Source organism: Solanum dulcamara, chromosome 4, assembly GCF_947179165.1.
Source record: "Solanum dulcamara chromosome 4, daSolDulc1.2, whole genome shotgun sequence".
NCBI classification, from domain to species: domain Eukaryota; kingdom Viridiplantae; phylum Streptophyta; class Magnoliopsida; order Solanales; family Solanaceae; genus Solanum; species Solanum dulcamara.
This window is the reverse complement of record NC_077240.1, coordinates 81,016,936-81,035,472: the sequence shown is the minus strand read 5'-3', so window position 1 is coordinate 81,035,472 and position 18,537 is coordinate 81,016,936. Positions and strand designations below refer to the sequence as shown.

Genomic DNA, 18,537 nt, shown 5'->3' with positions numbered 1-18,537 from the left:
TCTCTTTTTTGATTTGTTTAAAAAAGATTTTTTCTTTAACAACTCTTAAATTTTAATTTTTTAATAATATATTTAAAATTATAAAATTAAAAGACATTTTGATATATTTTAACATATCTTTAATTTTAGACTATAAAATTCAGAAATCTTACTTACTTTTTGAAATTCGATGTCAATCAAAATAGATCAAACAAATTGAAACAAAAGAAGTTTAAAACGATCAATCATTGTTTTGGCTATGGCAAATAATTCTCCAAGGGAAATCAACTTTATTCAAATTAAAGTGGAAATTCCAATACCACATATAAAGTTTGCACTTTTATCCTTATTCTGTAAAATAAAATAAGGGTATTTCTATTTTACTTTTTTACCCTTATTCTATAAAAAAAAAATTACAAGGCATAAATTTCTATTTTTATACTCTCTCCATTCCATTTTATGTTGCACCATTTTTCTTTTAGTCTGTCCTAAAAAAAATATCACCACACTATAATTAGAAATAATTTAATTTTAAAATTCTCTTTATAAACTTAATAAAATAATTTTGTTCACACAAATATCTAAGAATTATTTTAGACCATAAATTTCAAAAGTCTTTTTTTAAAATACTATGTCAAGTCAAATATACTAAGACGGAAAAAAGTATCAAATATCCAGTAAATTACGTCTCCATATGACTTCAGTTTCTTTATAAAAAAAAAAAGATATGTCACACTAGGCATACTTTAGTTTATAAAAAGTAAAAGTTAAAAAGACCAATTCCTGCAATTTTATGAAATAGTATTTTTTAAGCATATCTTAAATTGGACTCAAGGAATTGGAAGCACATGAAATAGCGTGAAGAAAACTGACACAAAGTGATTTCAGCATCATTACTACATGGGTTTATTTGCCTTTGTCTCTGACCAAGTAAACCATAACCATGTGCTTCCTCTGACAAAGATTATGCTCTACACAACCAACTCCATAATCCTTTAAGAGTGACGTTTAAGAAAACAAACAAAAACCTAGGTCCCCCAACTTTACTTTCAAAGAATCACGACGTGTTCAAATCAAAATAAGGCAAAAAGGTGAATAGAATTACTCACCCGTAAAGATGGGATGTGAGAAGTACAGAGCAAATCGACCTTCTTCATTTTCGGCATTTCAATATTTTGAAATAGTTCGTTGTCAAAATAATCAAGATGCACACAAACAGACACGAAAACCACGATTAACAAGAAAGAACAGTCAATTGATCCACTTACATTAGCCTTAAAGCCTATGAACCTTAAAGCCTCCACCACCATACTTTTAAGCTTTCTAGTATTGCTCACTTTGTGGAAGTGCCAAGAATTGGAGTCATTTGATAACTTGAAGGATATCAAAGACTCAAACCTCTCAGGCACTACAAGGAATGAGGAGGTAGATAAATACTAAATCAATTTTTAAAGACTCAAATGGTTCAGGAAAAAAAGTTATTTATATAAACACAAATACACAAACACGAACGAATAACATATCATCACAATTAAGCTGCAGATTACAAATATAGACTGCAAACAAGTTGAGAAAAAGAGTATAGAACAAAGTAAATGCCAAGAGCTACCTATACAACCACACCACCACTGCCACTCAAGCTGTTCGGCGAAAAAGTTAGCTCAACTTTGATAACTTGAGTACCTTTCCAGCTGATATGTAAGCAGAAGGGGATCATAGTCAAAGTCAGAAGCACACCACATTTCATCTACCGGCCTTTTCCAGTGTTTGGATAGACTTCGCTCATAGTCATTGGCATGCTTGTTACAATTTTACAATAAACCATTAGTGGAAAATAGTAGAGTTATCAAGTAGACTAGAAAAACAGGAAGTCTATGCAGAATATCTTCTCAGAGCTGTAGTACTTGGGGTTTCCTTGTATTGTTATTGAATGTTGCGTGTTAACCCACTTCGAGCTACATTTCTGCAGATAATACAATGATATTTGAAGTAAGAAAAAGGAGTTGATGGAACAAAGGAATCAAGAACCACACAATTAAACAGAAGCAAATTTTTGGTAATGGTGTCAAATTGGAATGTTGGGTCAAGTATGGACGAGTTAAATAGAAAGTCAATGAACAGATTATTAACCAACTTACCCCAATTTGATTGGACCAAAAAACAAAGAGATAATGGATCTAGATAGGTTCAGTAGCGGCCATACGCAAGCAACCCCAAAATTATATTTCCATTTGTTTGTTTTCCTAAGTAGTAGCTATACAATTGAATTGTTAAAGATGATCAATTACGAAATAAAGTAAAATTATGTCCACAATCGAAACCTCTCTAACCGATTCATTTGGGCGATGGCAAGTAGAAAAGGGGCTGTTTACTCTCTTCTTTCTATCCAGTTAAAATGGGTTACCAAACTTTTGCCTGAATGTTAGTAGCAGTTAAGGGGTTGCAAGTGCACATGCATATCAAGAGTTAATTTGTGAATAACGAATAACTTGCAGCTTTATAGATAATGGGTTGTAACATAGAATTGCGTTAAAATGAAAACTAAAGGCATACCTTCCTGGAGGCAGCTGAGAACTGCTCACTGGACCCTTTGAATTTCCAAATCTTTTGGCTCTATTCTCTTGGTCTTTCTCGACACGCATGGCAGACACCTCCTTCTCCATGGCAGCAACCTCCCTTCTCATTTTTTTAGCCTCAACCTCCATGGCTTTCGTTAAAGTCTCTACTTTCTTAGCTAACATCTGAATTACAAAGACAACAGTCAATCATAGCAGAAATGTCATTAGTGAACAAAGTCATAGCATAGCTGAGCAATCAATCTAACCTCAATGGCGTCATCCTTGTCTTTAAGACTTTGATCCTTCTCATGACCTGCTTTCCTCAAAGCAATTACTTCCTTTTGCAGCAAATCATATAATATTCCAGGTATAGTATCTTCTCTTTCTGTTACTTGTGTGTCATTGTTTTTTTCAACTTGACTTGCTTTCCAGGAACTATTCTCAGTCTCATTGTCTTTGGTTCCATCACACGACTTGCTGCTGTTGAAATTTGGACCTGTACCATTCAGAAGGTTTTTTCCCCTGTCCAATGACCTTGAGCCACCATCAAACGACTTTGATGTCCCTTTAGCATTCTTCAGCACTGTGCTGGACCCAGAAGATCTAAGCTGAAATGATGGTGATCTCTTTGGTAAAAAGCCATTGTACGTTAATTTGGAGATGTTTTCAGCGCCTCCCAGTGATTGCCGACGTGAAGGACCGTTGCTTGAACTTCTACCATCTGCTGTACTGCGAGTAGCTGAGCTGGATGATCTTAATGTCTCTTCAAGGACCTTAAGCCTCAGTTGATATCTCTCCTGATGAAAATGAACAACTTCAAGTTATACCCAAATTGGGATAGTCGCATTAAAACACACATTTATTGGACTGAATTATTACTTTTAACATGGCTTCTGATTTTGCAGCTCGTTCAGTGACTGCGAGCTTGTCACGCAATGTTTGCATCTCACCCTGTAGCATAAGATTTTGGAACACGCTCATTAAACTACATAAAAAGAATGCAGTATTCTATCAAGACAACAGAGCATACTATCTCATAGTGATCAAGTGATGTCATTGTACCTGCAAAAACCTCCTTTCTTCAAGCCATTGTTTCACAGGCATTACTTTATCATTGGCATCTTTCCACTCATTAGCAACCACAGTTGCTACCCTATTAGCTGTTACCTTGGCACGTGCCAGCTCTCGATCAAGAGTTTTTCTTTCTTCCTGGAAAGTAGATAAATATAAACGTTCATGCACTTAATTTTGTCTATGTACAACTGTTTTAGAGTGAAATTCAGAAAAAGTCTAGCTAGGATAGATTACATTCATCTCTTGAACTTTCCGTTGATAATCCCGGACAGCATTAGCAGCTGCACCACCAGCAAGAACAGCTTCCTCAAGCTCACGTACTGTTTGGGTAAGCTTTTCAACCTCTGCAACCTTTTGCCGATGCATTCTGTCCAATATTTTATTTTCTTCCTGATGTGTGTTTGTAACAGAAACAAGATTAGTAAAAAGGAGAATTGATTATTTAAAAGCTAAAAGGAGAGAGTGCCGCAATGTTTAGATCAACAGAAACGCCAGTCCTGTGATCAACATACCTGGCATATTTCTATCTGTTTCATCAGCTCTTGGTTCTTGTTCTGAAGGTCATCCACCATAGAAGCTTTTGCTAATGCTGACTGCACAGTTCTCTCAGCATCAAGTAAAGCTGCCTCTTTCGACTTTGTAAGACGGTCCAGTGCTTTATTATCATCTTGCAGCTTTGCAATCTGCGCAGAAGGAAGGTGAAAGAATAAGAAAATCTATGAAGGTGAGCTTTTACCTTACCAAAGCCAGTTTTTAAATACATGTGTACCTCCTGACGTGCAAGCTTGAGTTCAGCCTCCAAAGGTGCAAGGATGGCTTCAATAGGCGGCATATCATCATCTTTTTGGGCAGCATGGACCCTTCTAAGAGTGGCTTCTGCTGCAAATTGAGCTGCCATGGATGCTTTCTTCTCATCATTAATTTTCTTAATTTCAAGATTCTGCCAAGCAAGAAAATTATATACAGTTATAGAAAGCTTAAAAAAGAAAAAAAATTGACGAGAAGAGTTCGCATTAGTACCTTGCTTTCTAAAAGAGATTCTGTCAACTTAAGCTTCTCGTCGACCCTTGACAACTCATCCGTGAGCTAAAATTAGGACAAAATAGATATCTACATCAGTTTTTCCTCTTAAAAACTGATGAATATCTTTACAATCATCAGATTAGCATTCATCAATCAAAATGCATGATTTGGTTCACAAGGCAAGACTAAAACAAGAACTTTGTTGCCCAAAGCACAGCATAAATGCAGTAATAATCTAGACCTGCCTATCACCTAATAAGGGTAGACCACAGTTTCCAACTATGAACATCAAGCCTTATTCAACTCTTATGATTTGGAAAGGGAAGTCGCAACATTCTCTTTTGGGAATATGCTGCCCTCCCCATATAAAAATGGATTGTGAAACATATCCAGATCACTATATACTGCACATGTACTTCCAATTAACGTATATGGAAAACAGAAAATCTTCAAAATAATGAGTCCAAATTAACTCTCAAACCAGAAGAATTTAACATGCAGTCAATCAAATAACTGCAAATTACATTGTAAAAGATTTTTTTTCAAATCAATTTGGAATAAGACAAGTAGTACACCAATGGAGATACTTAATAAGAACCACAGCCGAGTCCAGATTCAAGAGTGATTATTCAAATCCTACGATTTCTTTTTACCTTACGATATAAGAACACCAACAAACAACTATCTATTTCCTAGTAATAAAACAATCAAAATACTTCAATTTCCCACTTTTTACAACAACATACCCAGTGTAATCCCACAAAGTGGAGTTTGGGGAAGGTAGAGTGTACACAAACATTACCCCTATCTAAGAGGTAGAAAGGCTCTTTCCTATAGACACCCTATGCTCAAGAAAAAAGAGTTCCACTGAATAGATAGTACAACAAGAATAGATAATTCATGTAGCAATTACAACAATATGTTGACGCTTAAATGCTCGATAGATACATATTGTATCATATGTTTAACTACTATTCAAGTCACTCTTATCTTGTCTTGGGACAATTTCAACTACATTCATTACGAAAGATACTCTAAAGTGTAAAAACAATTTAATTTCCTACTCCTTTTTAATATCCCTCATAACACCCAAGGGTGTGGCATAGTAGACACGAAGTCTCAGATTCAAATCTCAATTCCGGCAAAGACAAAAAAAGCACTAGGTGATTTCTTCCTATCTATTAGTCGAGGAAGTTGTCCCGGACACTATGATTATCTAAAATATATCTCATACATATTCTGTAATCTCTACACGAACTGTGCTCGCATTGTGCTATAAAAACAACATTCAACAGTAACAAGAGCAAAAACGTAAATAGTGTAAACAGCAGAACCTCTTCAACAGCTTTTTCTCGTAATCTCTCGGACAACTTCAGTGCCTTGATCTCCGCTTGAGCTTCAGTCAATTCCCGGTCCTTATCTGCAAAAAAATCGATACTGCATCAATCACAAAAACTCCAGAAAGCAGAAAAAAAAACTATTCACATAAAAAAACGACACCGTTTTAACACTAAATCAGCATTGGATCCAGCTACTATGACTAACCTCTGACTTCATTCTCCAGTCGATTGAGCTCCAATTTCACCGGATCCGAACCGTGAAGAAGATTAAAGAACTCATCCGCATCAAGGCTTGGCCTCATCACCGCCGTCTTCCTCCGTGAACTTTTCCCTTCCTTAAACGACGCCGACACTGTCAACGGCGTCGTCTCACGCACATTGCCTCCACTGCCACTTCCGCCTCCGTTTTCTCCGGCACTGAACTCCGATAACTCGCCGGAAACCTCCGACATCTCCGTTCAACTTTTTTCTTCCTCTCTTCTCTCACATCAAATACACCAAAAAAAAATCCAAAGAGATTTATATCTATAGAAAAGTGTGTATATATCTATCTATCTATCTATATATATATATATATATATATATAATTGTATAATTTTAGAGAGAGAAAGTGTCTGGAATGTTTAAGTTCAAAATGATAGTGAGTTTCTCTCTCTAGAAATGCAGTGATTTATTGTGCTTGTTTTTCTCTCTCTAGAAACTCTGATTAAGAGAGTGAGTGAGTGAGTGAGTGAGTTGTGTTTTAGCTGTGTTGATGATCTGAGATTTGGACTCTCTTGACTTTGAAATGCTATTTTTTTTAACTTAATTTGACTATATTACCCCTTCTATTTGACTTGTTTATAGAAAAATGATTTTCTAGTATATTTTTTTAAAAAAAATTATATCTTTCATTTTTTATAAGAGGTTTTTATTTCTATACATAAGATAGTTGAAAATGTTATTTTTTTTTTAAAAATAAATAAATTATAAGAAGGCAAAAGATTTTGTTTCTTCTTTTCATTAACGACCCATTTAGTAACCAGTCACCACTCAGGTATCTCTTTCTCCTTCATCGTCCTCTGTTAGTTCTATCTCTTCTGACTGCTTTTTACATGATAACACAAATGAATCAGATCAAAATCCGACCATTCAACCCTCTCATCCAATGACCGCTTGGTCAAAGAATAACATTTATAAATTCGTTCAGAAGTTGTGTCTAAGTGTTACTGTTCATGATTATGCCAATCTCAATGTATCCCATGTCTCACCATTAACCAAACCATCTCAATTATCTCCAACAACCAAAACCTCTATCAAGTCAAAATGATTTTCTTCCCTACCCAAGCCAATAGAACTGCGCACTGTTCGTCAAGCTTTTAAAGATCCAAATTAGTATGCTGCTAAGAATGTAGAGATTTCAGCATTGCAAAGTCAAGGCATTTGGTCTCTTGTGTCAGTCCCTCACGCCAAATCGGTGGGCTCTAAGTGGATATTTCGTGTTAAATATAATTTTGATGGCAATATTGGACGTTATAAAGCCCGGTTGGATGCTAAAGGTCATCTTCAACGACCTGTTATAGATTATTTTAAGACCTACTCACCAGTTGCTAAACATACTACAGTGAGAGTTGTTCTTTCTCTCACGATCTCTAAAGATTGGCCGCTTAGGCAATTGAATGTCAATAATATATTTCTACATGGGCATTTTTCACAAGAAGTTTATATGTCTCAGCCACCTGAATTTGTCAATGAGAAGTTTCTCAATCATATTTGTCAATTACACGAGGCTATTTATGGCTAGAAGCAGGCTCCACGCGCCTGGTATGATATTTCTCAATGTGATCATTGTCTTTTCATCAATGCAATATTTGGAATTATCAACTATCCAGTTGTTTATGTGGACGATCTCAGAATTACTGGCAATCAGTCTTATGATGTTGAAGAATTTATCAAACAACTTGGTACTCGGTTCTCCATTAAATCACCTGTTGGTCTATTTCTTAACTAACAGAAATATGTGTATGAGATACTTGAAAAAATCAACATGGCAGATGCAAAATCAGTGAGGACACCTACCGTTTTTGTTTCATGCCCAGGTTTTAAAGATGTTTCTCCTCTTGAAGATCCAACATGATGCATGAATGTAGTTGGAAGCTTACAGTATTTTATGTTTATTTGTCCATATGTTGCTTTTATAGTCAACAGATTATCCCACGATAGCTCATTGGACCATGGCAAAATATGTCTTGTGCTATATAGCTGGGACATTAGACCGTGCTCTATTTCTTCGGAAAGAATCTCCTCTCTCGCTTCATGCCTTTTTCGACTCTGATTGGACTGGTGATCGCGATGAGCGCTCGTCTACAACAGCTTGTGTTGTTTTTCTTGGTTGTCATCCAGTCTCATGGAGTTCTAAGAAATAACAAGTTGTGGCTCGTTCTTCAATGAAGTCAGAATACAAGGTCATTGCCTCTACCACTTCTGAACTTTGTTGGTTGCGTAATCTTCTCAAGGAGTTGTCTATTACTCCTGCTAAAACACCAGTCATCTACTGCGATAATCTTGGTGCTACATATGTTTGTGCTAATCCTGTATTCCACTCTCTCATGAAGCACATTCAACTTGATTATCATTTTGTCTGTAAATTAGTCCAGACATGGAGTTCTTTGTGTTTTTCATGTTTTATCAAAGGACCAACTAGCTGATATGCTCAAAAAGTGTCTTCCAAGTGAATCTTTTGAGCTGTTATGTTTCAAGATTGGCATCTTTGATTGACCTACCATCTTGCGGGGATTATTAGAGATATATTTTACATTGATTGCATATTATTTTCATTCTTTATTTACAAATTTAGTTTTCATATTCATAGTTTATTTATAACTATAAAAATCTTCATTCATTTTGGTTTATTATATTAATTTTCTTTTTGATCCTTATTGATCCACCCTTTTGTATTAATACCACATTCATTATTAATAAAATCAAGAACTTATATCTTCAGTAAACTATTTTGTGGGGATGGAGGTAGTGTTAGGTGTAGCTAAGGGATGGAGGTTAGGAACATCAGGGTAGATAGGAGATAATAAACTTAAAATGTCATTCATGAAACTTATTTTTTATATTCCCATTAGAAAAGTTATTTTTATATAAAAAATTATTTTAACCGACCAACCAACTAAACATGAATAAATTAAAATATTTTCTTCCATACCAAACTACCTTGATGCCTGAACCTATTAAGAGTTGATTAAATTCAAACCCATACCAAAATGTCTATGTTTAAATTAAATCGTTTTCTAATAAAGACAGATATATGAGTACTATAACTCAAAAATTTAAATTAAAGATAAATGAGTACTTATAATTTCACCGCAATTCTTTTAGTACCATTTAAAAGTTGAATAGGAAAAAGTTGATTCTTTAGATCTCTTACATATAAAAAATATTTTTTCTTTATTAAAAGGGGATAAAATTAAAATATAATTATAAATGACCTAATAAATCGACTCTCCCTACATAATACTCACTAATATTTGACAAATCTTTTGAAATACTTTTTGAACTTGGCCTTTCCTTTTTGCTTTTTGCATTTTGCAACAACAATAAGATTGTCTCTTTATATTAAAATTTAATTTAATTTAAAATTTGCATCAAAATTTTATATAAATTAATAAAATATTTTTTAATAAAAATTATTTCATATTCAAAAATTAAATTTAAATTTTTTATTAAGAATAAAAAAAATACTTACTATTCATCCAAATCCATTTAATTTGGTACCACCACACATAATAATAATATTAATATTTGGCAAATATGTTTAAATGCTTTTGGATTTGATTTGACTATAGTGCCCCTTCTATTTGACTTCATTAAATTTGAACTTAGCTTTTAGTTTCCAAATTTTGCAATAACGATAAAGTTTGTCTCATTTTGTATGTAGTCAACATCAAAAGTCCCAAATTTCCTCCTAAAAATAATTTCAAAAAATAAATAGAACTTAAATTATAGGTGCAAAAATTTACTATCGATATAATTTTATCTTATTTAAATTAGTCCGATAAATAAATTTTGAATATTAAATGAGTATACCATTATCGAACGATGACAATTCCACTTCAATTTAAGATCTAATTTTCTGTTTAGCTAAGAAATCAAATTAGATTATAGGGTGTGTTCATTTCGGAAGAAAATAATGTTTTCAAATTTTCTCATGTTTGATTAATTAAAAATAGACGCGTTTAGTATGGTAGAACTTTTAAGTTATTTTTTCGATTAAAAACAAAATCAAACCAAATTAAAAAAATATCAGTTTAATTTAATTCAAATTTTGATTTTCCATAAAAGCCCCTGGCAAACACTCTTTAACAGATTATAAGGACCGTGTTAAATAAAAGGGGACATCTTTTTTTCTTATTTGTCTCAATTCTATTAACAAAAAACATATACCAATAAAGATATAATTATTTTTGTCCAGCATGCTTTCAGTCTCATTTTTCAAGACCAAAATATAATTATTTGCCAATTTGTTGTGTTGTCACTTTCCTAATTATTAGCTTCCCCATACATGAAATGAAAGGGCAAAATGTCCTTAAAACCCCAAACTCAACTAATCCCACTAATTATGCCAAAAATCATAAATAATACCTCAAAATATTTATCGTTTCATAAATTTAAGATAAAATAATTATATTTTCTCTATTTTATCCTTTGAAATATATTTTCTTGAATCGGGAGTCTATCAAGAGCAGTCTCTCCATCTCCCAAGGTAGAATAAGATCTGTATAGACTCTATCCCTCATGTCTCTTTGGATCTTTCTTATAAAATTATATTGAGTATGTTATTGTTATATCTTTAGTAGTAATTATTTTTGAAAACTACAAACATCTCAATTAAGACATAAAAACAAAACAAATATTTAATAAAGAGAGAATACATCTTAAAACATAAACAAACGTAAAATAGTCAAACACCTTTTTTCTAATCATTTTTATGAAATGTGTAAATAAAAAATACGATAAATATTTTGAGACGGAGAAAGTAGAAATTAAGCAGAAGTTAAAGTAGAATCTTAGGAACTACCTAATCAAATTCCCTTTTTAAATCTTTTCCCTATCATGATAGTTACTTAAGCTAGATTAAGATTAAATAATTAACTGAATAATTTTGATTGATATGTATGTTATTATATTAAAAAGATGGACCAGATGATGTGTCAATTTCCTTCAAGTTAAAAGCCAAAAGGCACGGGAAAATTAATAATTATGAGTTTGAGTACTTTAAAAGAAGAATTAGCATTAGTAATGAAGATTTGGATCTAATTATTGTTGTTTAGGGTTAAGAATGGGGATGGTTAACTATTTGATTTTTGAATAGATGCGCGTGGAATGAATAAGATTTCTTTATTTTTACCTAAAAATTTCGAATTTGAGTTTTATAACACCTGAGATATACAATTAAACTTTACAACCTATACTAAGGCCAACATACTCCACGATATCAACAACATTCTCATTCAACTCTCCTTATAATACTAATAAATAACGACAATATACACATGCTTCTAAATACCCGAAAAACCCGATAACAAGCCTAAAACATGATTTCTAACAGCTAAAGTATACAATCAAACTACCCAACCCAAATTCCAACTATTTCAACATGCTTTCACACATTCCAGCTCAATCTAAAGAAAGGTAAACCATAGCCTATCTATAGGCTAAACACGCGGGCTCCAAATCACTGTGCCAGAGCTTTTCCCTTCCGAACGGTCTCAGAACGCTGCCACGCTGTCAAAAATAGAATCACAACGTCGATACGATCGTTTAGACACTAATTTCATAATTTTTGGAGACAGGCCAATTTTGGGGTCTACAACGAGAATTGTGGGACCCGCATACGAAATTCTGGATTTGACTCCCAAAACAGGTTCCAAACATCACTCCAAGCTCAAACTTCAGATTTATAACACAATTTGGGGTGAAAAAATAACGCAAGATGATCAAACAATCAATTCCCACATTTTCAAACTAAGAAAACAAACAAGGTAGCCTCTTTATGCGTCGATTTCTCAAAGACGAAACTCTCCCAATCAAAACAAATTATACCATGACGTTCCTTGCGAAAAACCCCACAATTAAGCCTCAAGAATCACTCAAAACGGAGTTATATTGACCAAGATACACTTTTCCAAAATTCAACAAAATTTGATTCCGAAAAATACTAAACCTGCAGCTAAAAGTCAGTTTATTACCTCAAACGACGTGCCAAAAGCAGATTCTGAAACTTCCACGATGTTATCCTCAAAATTCCACGCAAGATAGCCTCTGGAATCACCCAAATCGGATTTATATAGGTCAAGAAATAACTTGTCAAAGTTCTTCAAAAAATCATTCTGAAATTGGACACCGGTGCAAATAATGTCATGATATTTACCTGAATCGAATGCTCCAAATCATTTTTCAATCTCTCCAATGCGTTCTCCACAAAAAATCCCACAAGTTTGCCTTTTGAATCACCCAATTTGGAGCCCTAATGCTCAAGTTATGGGGTTTTAAAGTTAGAGAAAAACCAAAAAAAAGGAAAGGGGCTGCTGCTGCATTTTCAGATTTTGGAAAATCCAAAATCTCCGATGGGGCTGCTCGAAATTCGTTCGGAATCCGATAAAAATAAACCAAATAAGCTACCCCACTAAATTTAACATTCTGGACTCAATGGCGCATTCAGAATTCCCATACGAGATCATTTTAATAAAAAGTGGGTTTCACATCCAAGAACCATTTTAAGCCATATTCCACAACGGTCCTCGATACTAGTCCGGAAGCCTTGAAAAGCGAACGAAGGGTCGTTCTAGACCAAAATCGATATTCCAAAACTAAGCGCGCTGTCAGAATTTTCATTCAAGCGCGATTTTCAAGAATGTTGACCAAAGTCAACCATAGGCTAACTTTCAAAGTCAAAAGCGTCAAATGGCCCAAATTCGTATCGATTGCCTCGATTGTCATTCCGATAGTGCTACTAACCTAATTTGATCATTCCAGAGCTGATGGAACCATCAGAATTTGAATCCGAGATCTCGTTGACCCAAAATTCAAAAATTCGCAACTAAACCAACTTAGGCCTTCAAAATACCAAAACAGACTCGGGACCTCTAAAAATTCAACCAACACTTCTTCTAGACCAAAAACCATCTCCAAAATCCAACGGAGTCGTCGGAATTCTATTCCGAGTATCGAAACTTCAAAAGTTGACCAAAGTCAAACCTTGGCTTAAAATTCCTCAAATTCTCAACTCAAGGCCTCAAAACTTCGTTACAACTCCAAAACTTATTTCGTAAAGTCTCCTAAGCCAATTTCAACATTTTGGAGCTGCTGAAATCGACAGAATTTCGTTCCAAGACCTGTAACTCCGATTGACCCCAAATACCACTTTTTAATACTTAAAGCTTATGAAAACTCAAAATTTCCAAAAACTTAACTTTTCATAGAATTTTCCAAAAATCAACACCCGATACTAATCAGAAATGACTCGGGACATCTAAAGGGAGAGGTAAAATGTTCATTTTACAAAAATTCCAAAAATGACCTTGAGGGTCATTATAATATCCACTACTAAAAGAACTTTCGTCCGCGAAAGTAAAATTATAGTCACTGTCTAGAGGCACAAAAGGATAAGGGTTTTGGGTCTGCATGCTTTGCCTAAACCTCGGACACTCTCTCGGGTCGAACAACGCCATCACAGAACTTAGGCTAAGAGGAAAATCCTCAATTTCACTTCCAACTCCAAAAACTCCTCCAATCCTTTATTGGGCTCCAACTCTCGCTCGTTTAGCCCGAACTTAACCCAAAACACTGGATTTCAACTGAGGACGACCAAAATAAACCAAAACCACTGAATTGAGTAATACACGACCATGGCAGATACAACTCACTCAAAATTCCAAATACTTGTCTTATGTTTTCAAATCCTTTTTCTCCAAGCCACTAAAGGCGTTCTACCAGTCCTTAGTTATCCTGAAAACCTTCAACGCAGTTTGAAAATTGCCTACCGAACCATACAACACCAACCTCGAAGGAGTTACATACTCTATCTGAATATTGAAGGATGAAAACAACCGAAACAAGGACACCCCACACAAAGCCCCAAATCCCAATCTCAACTTGAAAAACCAAGAACTCAAAATGAAACTAATATTCTGGAACTGAACACTCCTCAAGCTTCCGAAGGCTTGACTCACACTCCTCGGACCATACAAAGGGGACATCATGGCGAGTCAAATAGATCAATGGTGCTGCAATGGTGGAGTAACCCTCGATGAATCGTCGATAATACCCAGCCAATCCAATAAAGCTCTAAATCTCCATAACAGATGTGGGTCTAGCCCAACCACGAATAACCTCAATCTTCGTCGGATCCACCCTAATACCCTCTCTAGATACCACGTGTCCTAAAAATGACACAGACTCCAACCAAAACTCACACTTTGAGAATTTAGCATAAAGCTGCTATTCTCTCAAGGTCTGGAGCACAACCCTCAAATGTTGCACGTGTTCCTCTCTACTCCATGAGTATACTAGTATATCATCGATGAATACAATCACAAAAGAGTCAAGATAAGGACTGAATACTCGAGTCATAAGGTCCATAAAAGTTGTGGGGGCATTAGTAAGCCCAAAAGACATTACAAGGAAATCGTAGTGGCCATAGCGAGTCCGAAACGTAGTCTTAGGAATATCGGCTTCTCTAATCCATAACTGGTGGTAGCCAGACCTCAAGTAGATATTAGAAAACACGGTCGCACCCTGAAACTAGTCGAATAGATCATAGATACGAGGCATGGGGTAACGGTTTTTCACCGTCACCTTGTTCAGCTGCCTGTAATCAACACTCATCTGCATAGTCCCATCCTTCTTCTTAACAAATAGGATGGGTGCACCCCACGGCGACACACTCGAGCGAATAAATCTCTTACCTAAAAGATCCTCAAGCTGCACACTGAGCTCCTTGAGCTCTGCGGGGGCCATACGGTAAGATGGTATAGAAATAGGCTTTGTGCCCGGCTCCCAAATCTATGGCAAAGTCAATATCTCTCTTTGGGGGTAGGCCAGATAAGTCAGTAGGGAAGACATTAGTATACTCCCTAACCACAGGGACTGAATCAACAGTAGGGGTCTCGCTGGACATATCACGGATATATGTTAAGTACGTCAAGCACCCGAACGCAACTAGCCACCGGGCCCGCATAAAGAATATCATCCAATCGGTGAGCGACTATAAACGCACTGCCACAAGATAGGGGGAATGTTATGCATGGCTAATATAACGGTCTTGGCATAATAGTCCAAAACCGCATGATGAAGGGATAGCCAATCCATGCCCAAAATAACATCGAAGTGCAGCATATCAAGTAAAATAAGATCTGCCCGAGTCTCATGCCCCTGAATAGTTATCACACAGAATATACAAACCGGATCCACTACTAAAGAATCCCCTATCGGGGTCGAAACATGCAACGACACCTCAAGTGACTCATATGCAATACCCAGACGTGGAGAAAAATATATTATAGACACATGGGAATATGTGGAACCTGGATCAAATAGAGCTGAAATAGTCTGCTGACAAACAAGAATAGTACCTGTGATAACATCATTTGATGCCTCAGCCTCTGCCTTCGCCGGAGCAGTATAGAAATGGCCCTGTCGGTCTCCCCCACGAACATTCTCCCTACCACCTGACCTGCCTCCCCGGGAACCTCCCCGAACACTCTGCTGACCATCGCCGCAGTTGTGACCCCGATCCATATCTCCTGGTAGAGGTGGTGCTACTACCAACGGTCTAGCCCGACCGGTACACTCCCTAGATTAGTGCTCCAGTGAGCCACAATCAAAGCATCCTGAAGCTGAGTGACCCATGATAACTCATCCGTGGTAGGAAGGAAGCGAACCTGATCCCCTCGAGCTCTGCCCTGTGGTGGAACCTCCCCAAACGGGGCTGACTATCCTCAACTGCTGGCATAGCGGCCTGAACCAGACGACTGGACTGACCCTGCTGGTACCTATCCTGCTAGAACCGCTGGGCCTGTCATAACTATCATGGCCTCAAGAATGGGACACACTGTAGCTACCCTGATGCCTGGGTCTCTTATCGCTTCCCCCTTGGGCCTGACGATAAATAATCTCAATGGGCATGATCCACCACATCCAGAAAAGAGTGGCCCGCAGAAATGAAGAGCTCGGTCCCCAACCTCAGGTAAGGTCTCAATCCACGCAAAAAATATCATACCCGCTCTTCCTTAATAGGTAGAATCTTAGTGGCATATCGGGATAACTGATGAAATATGGCCTCGTACTCCATAATTGTCATGTGGCCCTGTTCCAACTAAGTAAAATGATCTTAGAGTCGGTCCCTAACACTCCTAGGGATGTATCGAGCCAGAAAAGCCTCTAAGAACTGGGACCATGTGATTAGTGGGGACCCAGCTAGCTTGGACTATGAATAAGAGCGCCACCACTGTCTGGCTGCCCCTCTGAACTGGTGAGCAGTGAAATCGGGGCCTCTAGACTCCACAAGACCCAAGAAATAGAGTTGCTCCTGATAGGTAGTCAAGAACTCCATGGCATCCTCGCCAATGGCTCCAGAAAATGTCGGGGGTGACAGCTTTTGAAAGACCCCTAACATCTTCTGCTCTTGTAATGACATCACACCCTCTAGGACTTCTAGCGGGAGTGCAATAACTGGTGGAGGCGGCTGAACCTCAGGTGTTGGATGGGCGGGCGGATCCTGCGGTGCTGGTATGCACGCTACTGGGGTCGGGGCCTGTGGTACAACCCCAATAGCCGTGAGGAGTTGCACAATAGCTGCTTGCAGTGCTAGGGTCATAACTGGTGCAGCTGGGGGCTGTGCTGGTGGTGGTGGTCCCTCTAGCTGAGTAGGAATAGGAGCGTCCTGATACTCTTCTACCAGCTCCGGCTCTATCTTCGGGTAGGGAGCTAGTGCTGCTCCTCTGCCTACTCTATGAGGCCAGCCTCTAGGCCTACCCGAAACTGGCGGGTCATCATCTCTAATAGTACCGCGCGTACGAACCATCCCGATGAAAGAGCAAAACAAATGAGATTTCAGGAAACAAATAAGACACAAGAATGCACGAAATGAAGCAACATAGAGAATGTTCCTAATGACATCTTGTAGCCTCCCGAAGATAAGTTACGGACGTCTCCGCACCCATTTGCGAGACTCTACTAGACGTTAGCTCTATACAAGTGAGACCAACGAACCTGGGGCTCTAATACCGACTTGTCACGACCCGATTCCTCAGGACATGATGGCACCTACTATAACCCACCAGTAGGTAAGCCAACCCGTAAACCCGGAACATCAAGTAATATGTTTGAGGGCGAAAACTAAACTAGAGTGGCGAATTATAAAGATAAGCAGAAGGAATAAGCGGAAGTAGACCAAAACATGATATTAACAACTAAAGATCCCTCCCAGAACCTGGAAGTCACAAGTACAGAGCTGCTACAAAATAAAAGACGAGTACAAGTCCCGAAAGTGGACCGGACATATATATACAACAACTGGCTAGTCTCAAAAGGCAAAAGACGGGCTATCCATCCTGAAGGAGACAGAAGTGATCTAGAAACGCCAAGTGCTCGCCCTAGTCTCTGAATCTGACTACAACAGGCTCGATCTATTCATGACGGTAGCTGGTGCTCGGTCCTGCATCACGAAAGTAGATGCAGAGTATAGTATAAGTACCAAGACAACAGGTACTCAGTAGGCATCATAGGCTGACTGAGCAAAAAAGGTGAAAACAATATGAAAAAGAGGAATAAGCCTAAATAGGGACCAACATAAGCATTTAAAGTGAAAAGTGTACTATCTATGATAGCTACAACTAATTATACCCAACTGGGCCCCCATAAGCCCAACCAGGACACTCATGCGCAATTTAAATAAAAACCCAGACGAATCCCCATAAGCTCGCCGAGTACACAGAATAGCTAAAACTATCAAGGCTAGGAATCAAGAATCTGCGATGTTAGGAGCCAAAGTACTATATCATTTTCAAACCCAGAATCTCCAAGAGCTAATCGATCTAGGAGTACCATAGGGGTCGAGGCCGGGACTGGGACCCAGATGCTCGCCCGAATGTTCATAGTGGCCAAGGACGGGACTTGGTACCCGAATGCTTGCCATAATACATAAGTGCGGTTGAGGCCGGGATTGGGTACCCGAATGCTCGCCGTATTACATCGGTGCGGTCGAGGCCTGGACTGGTACCAGGATGCTCGCCGTAACACATTGATATGATCGAGGACAGGATTGGATATCCGGATGCTCATCATACTAGCAAGTTGGTGGAGGCCGGGGCTGGGTACCCGTATGCTCCCCGATAATTCAGAATGGAGGCCGGGACTGGGTACCCGGATGCTCATAGATAATTCAGAATAGAGGCCGGGACTAGGTACCCGGATGCTCACAGATATTTTATCCTATGGTGCCGAATATTCTCCTTTCCAACTAAATAATAATAGTACTGAGTATCTCCTCCCCAATGAGTCAACTAATATGCCGC

General features: G+C 37.5%; 1 protein-coding gene across 1 annotated transcript; it reads right to left on the bottom strand.

Annotated features, from left to right (window-relative positions):
* Nucleotides 1-1,443: 1,443 nt before the first annotated feature.
* LOC129887886 (microtubule-associated protein 70-2-like) lies at nt 1,444-6,688 on the bottom strand. Its single transcript, XM_055963119.1, has 11 exons — nt 6,180-6,688; nt 5,969-6,054; nt 4,632-4,697; nt 4,381-4,551; nt 4,124-4,294; nt 3,846-4,001; nt 3,600-3,746; nt 3,417-3,488; nt 2,804-3,334; nt 2,533-2,720; nt 1,444-1,942 (listed from the first exon to the last, which is right to left on the bottom strand). Exons 1-11 carry the CDS (start codon nt 6,424-6,426, stop codon nt 1,903-1,905), a joined length of 1,875 nt encoding a protein of 624 aa, XP_055819094.1. The 5' UTR covers nt 6,427-6,688; the 3' UTR covers nt 1,444-1,902.
* Between the last annotated feature and the right edge of the window lie 11,849 nt (nt 6,689-18,537).

Coding starts and splice junctions, on each gene's coding strand:
- LOC129887886 (XM_055963119.1), bottom strand. CDS start 6,426: ATGTCGGAGGTTTCCGGCGAGTTATCGGAGTTCAGTGCCGGAGAAAAC. Junction 4,295..4,380: donor TCAAGCTTGCACGTCAGGAG/GTACACATGTAT, acceptor CCTTCTGCGCAG/ATTGCAAAGCTGCAAGATGA. Junction 3,489..3,599: donor AAGAAAGGAGGTTTTTGCAG/GTACAATGACAT, acceptor CTTATGCTACAG/GGTGAGATGCAAACATTGCG.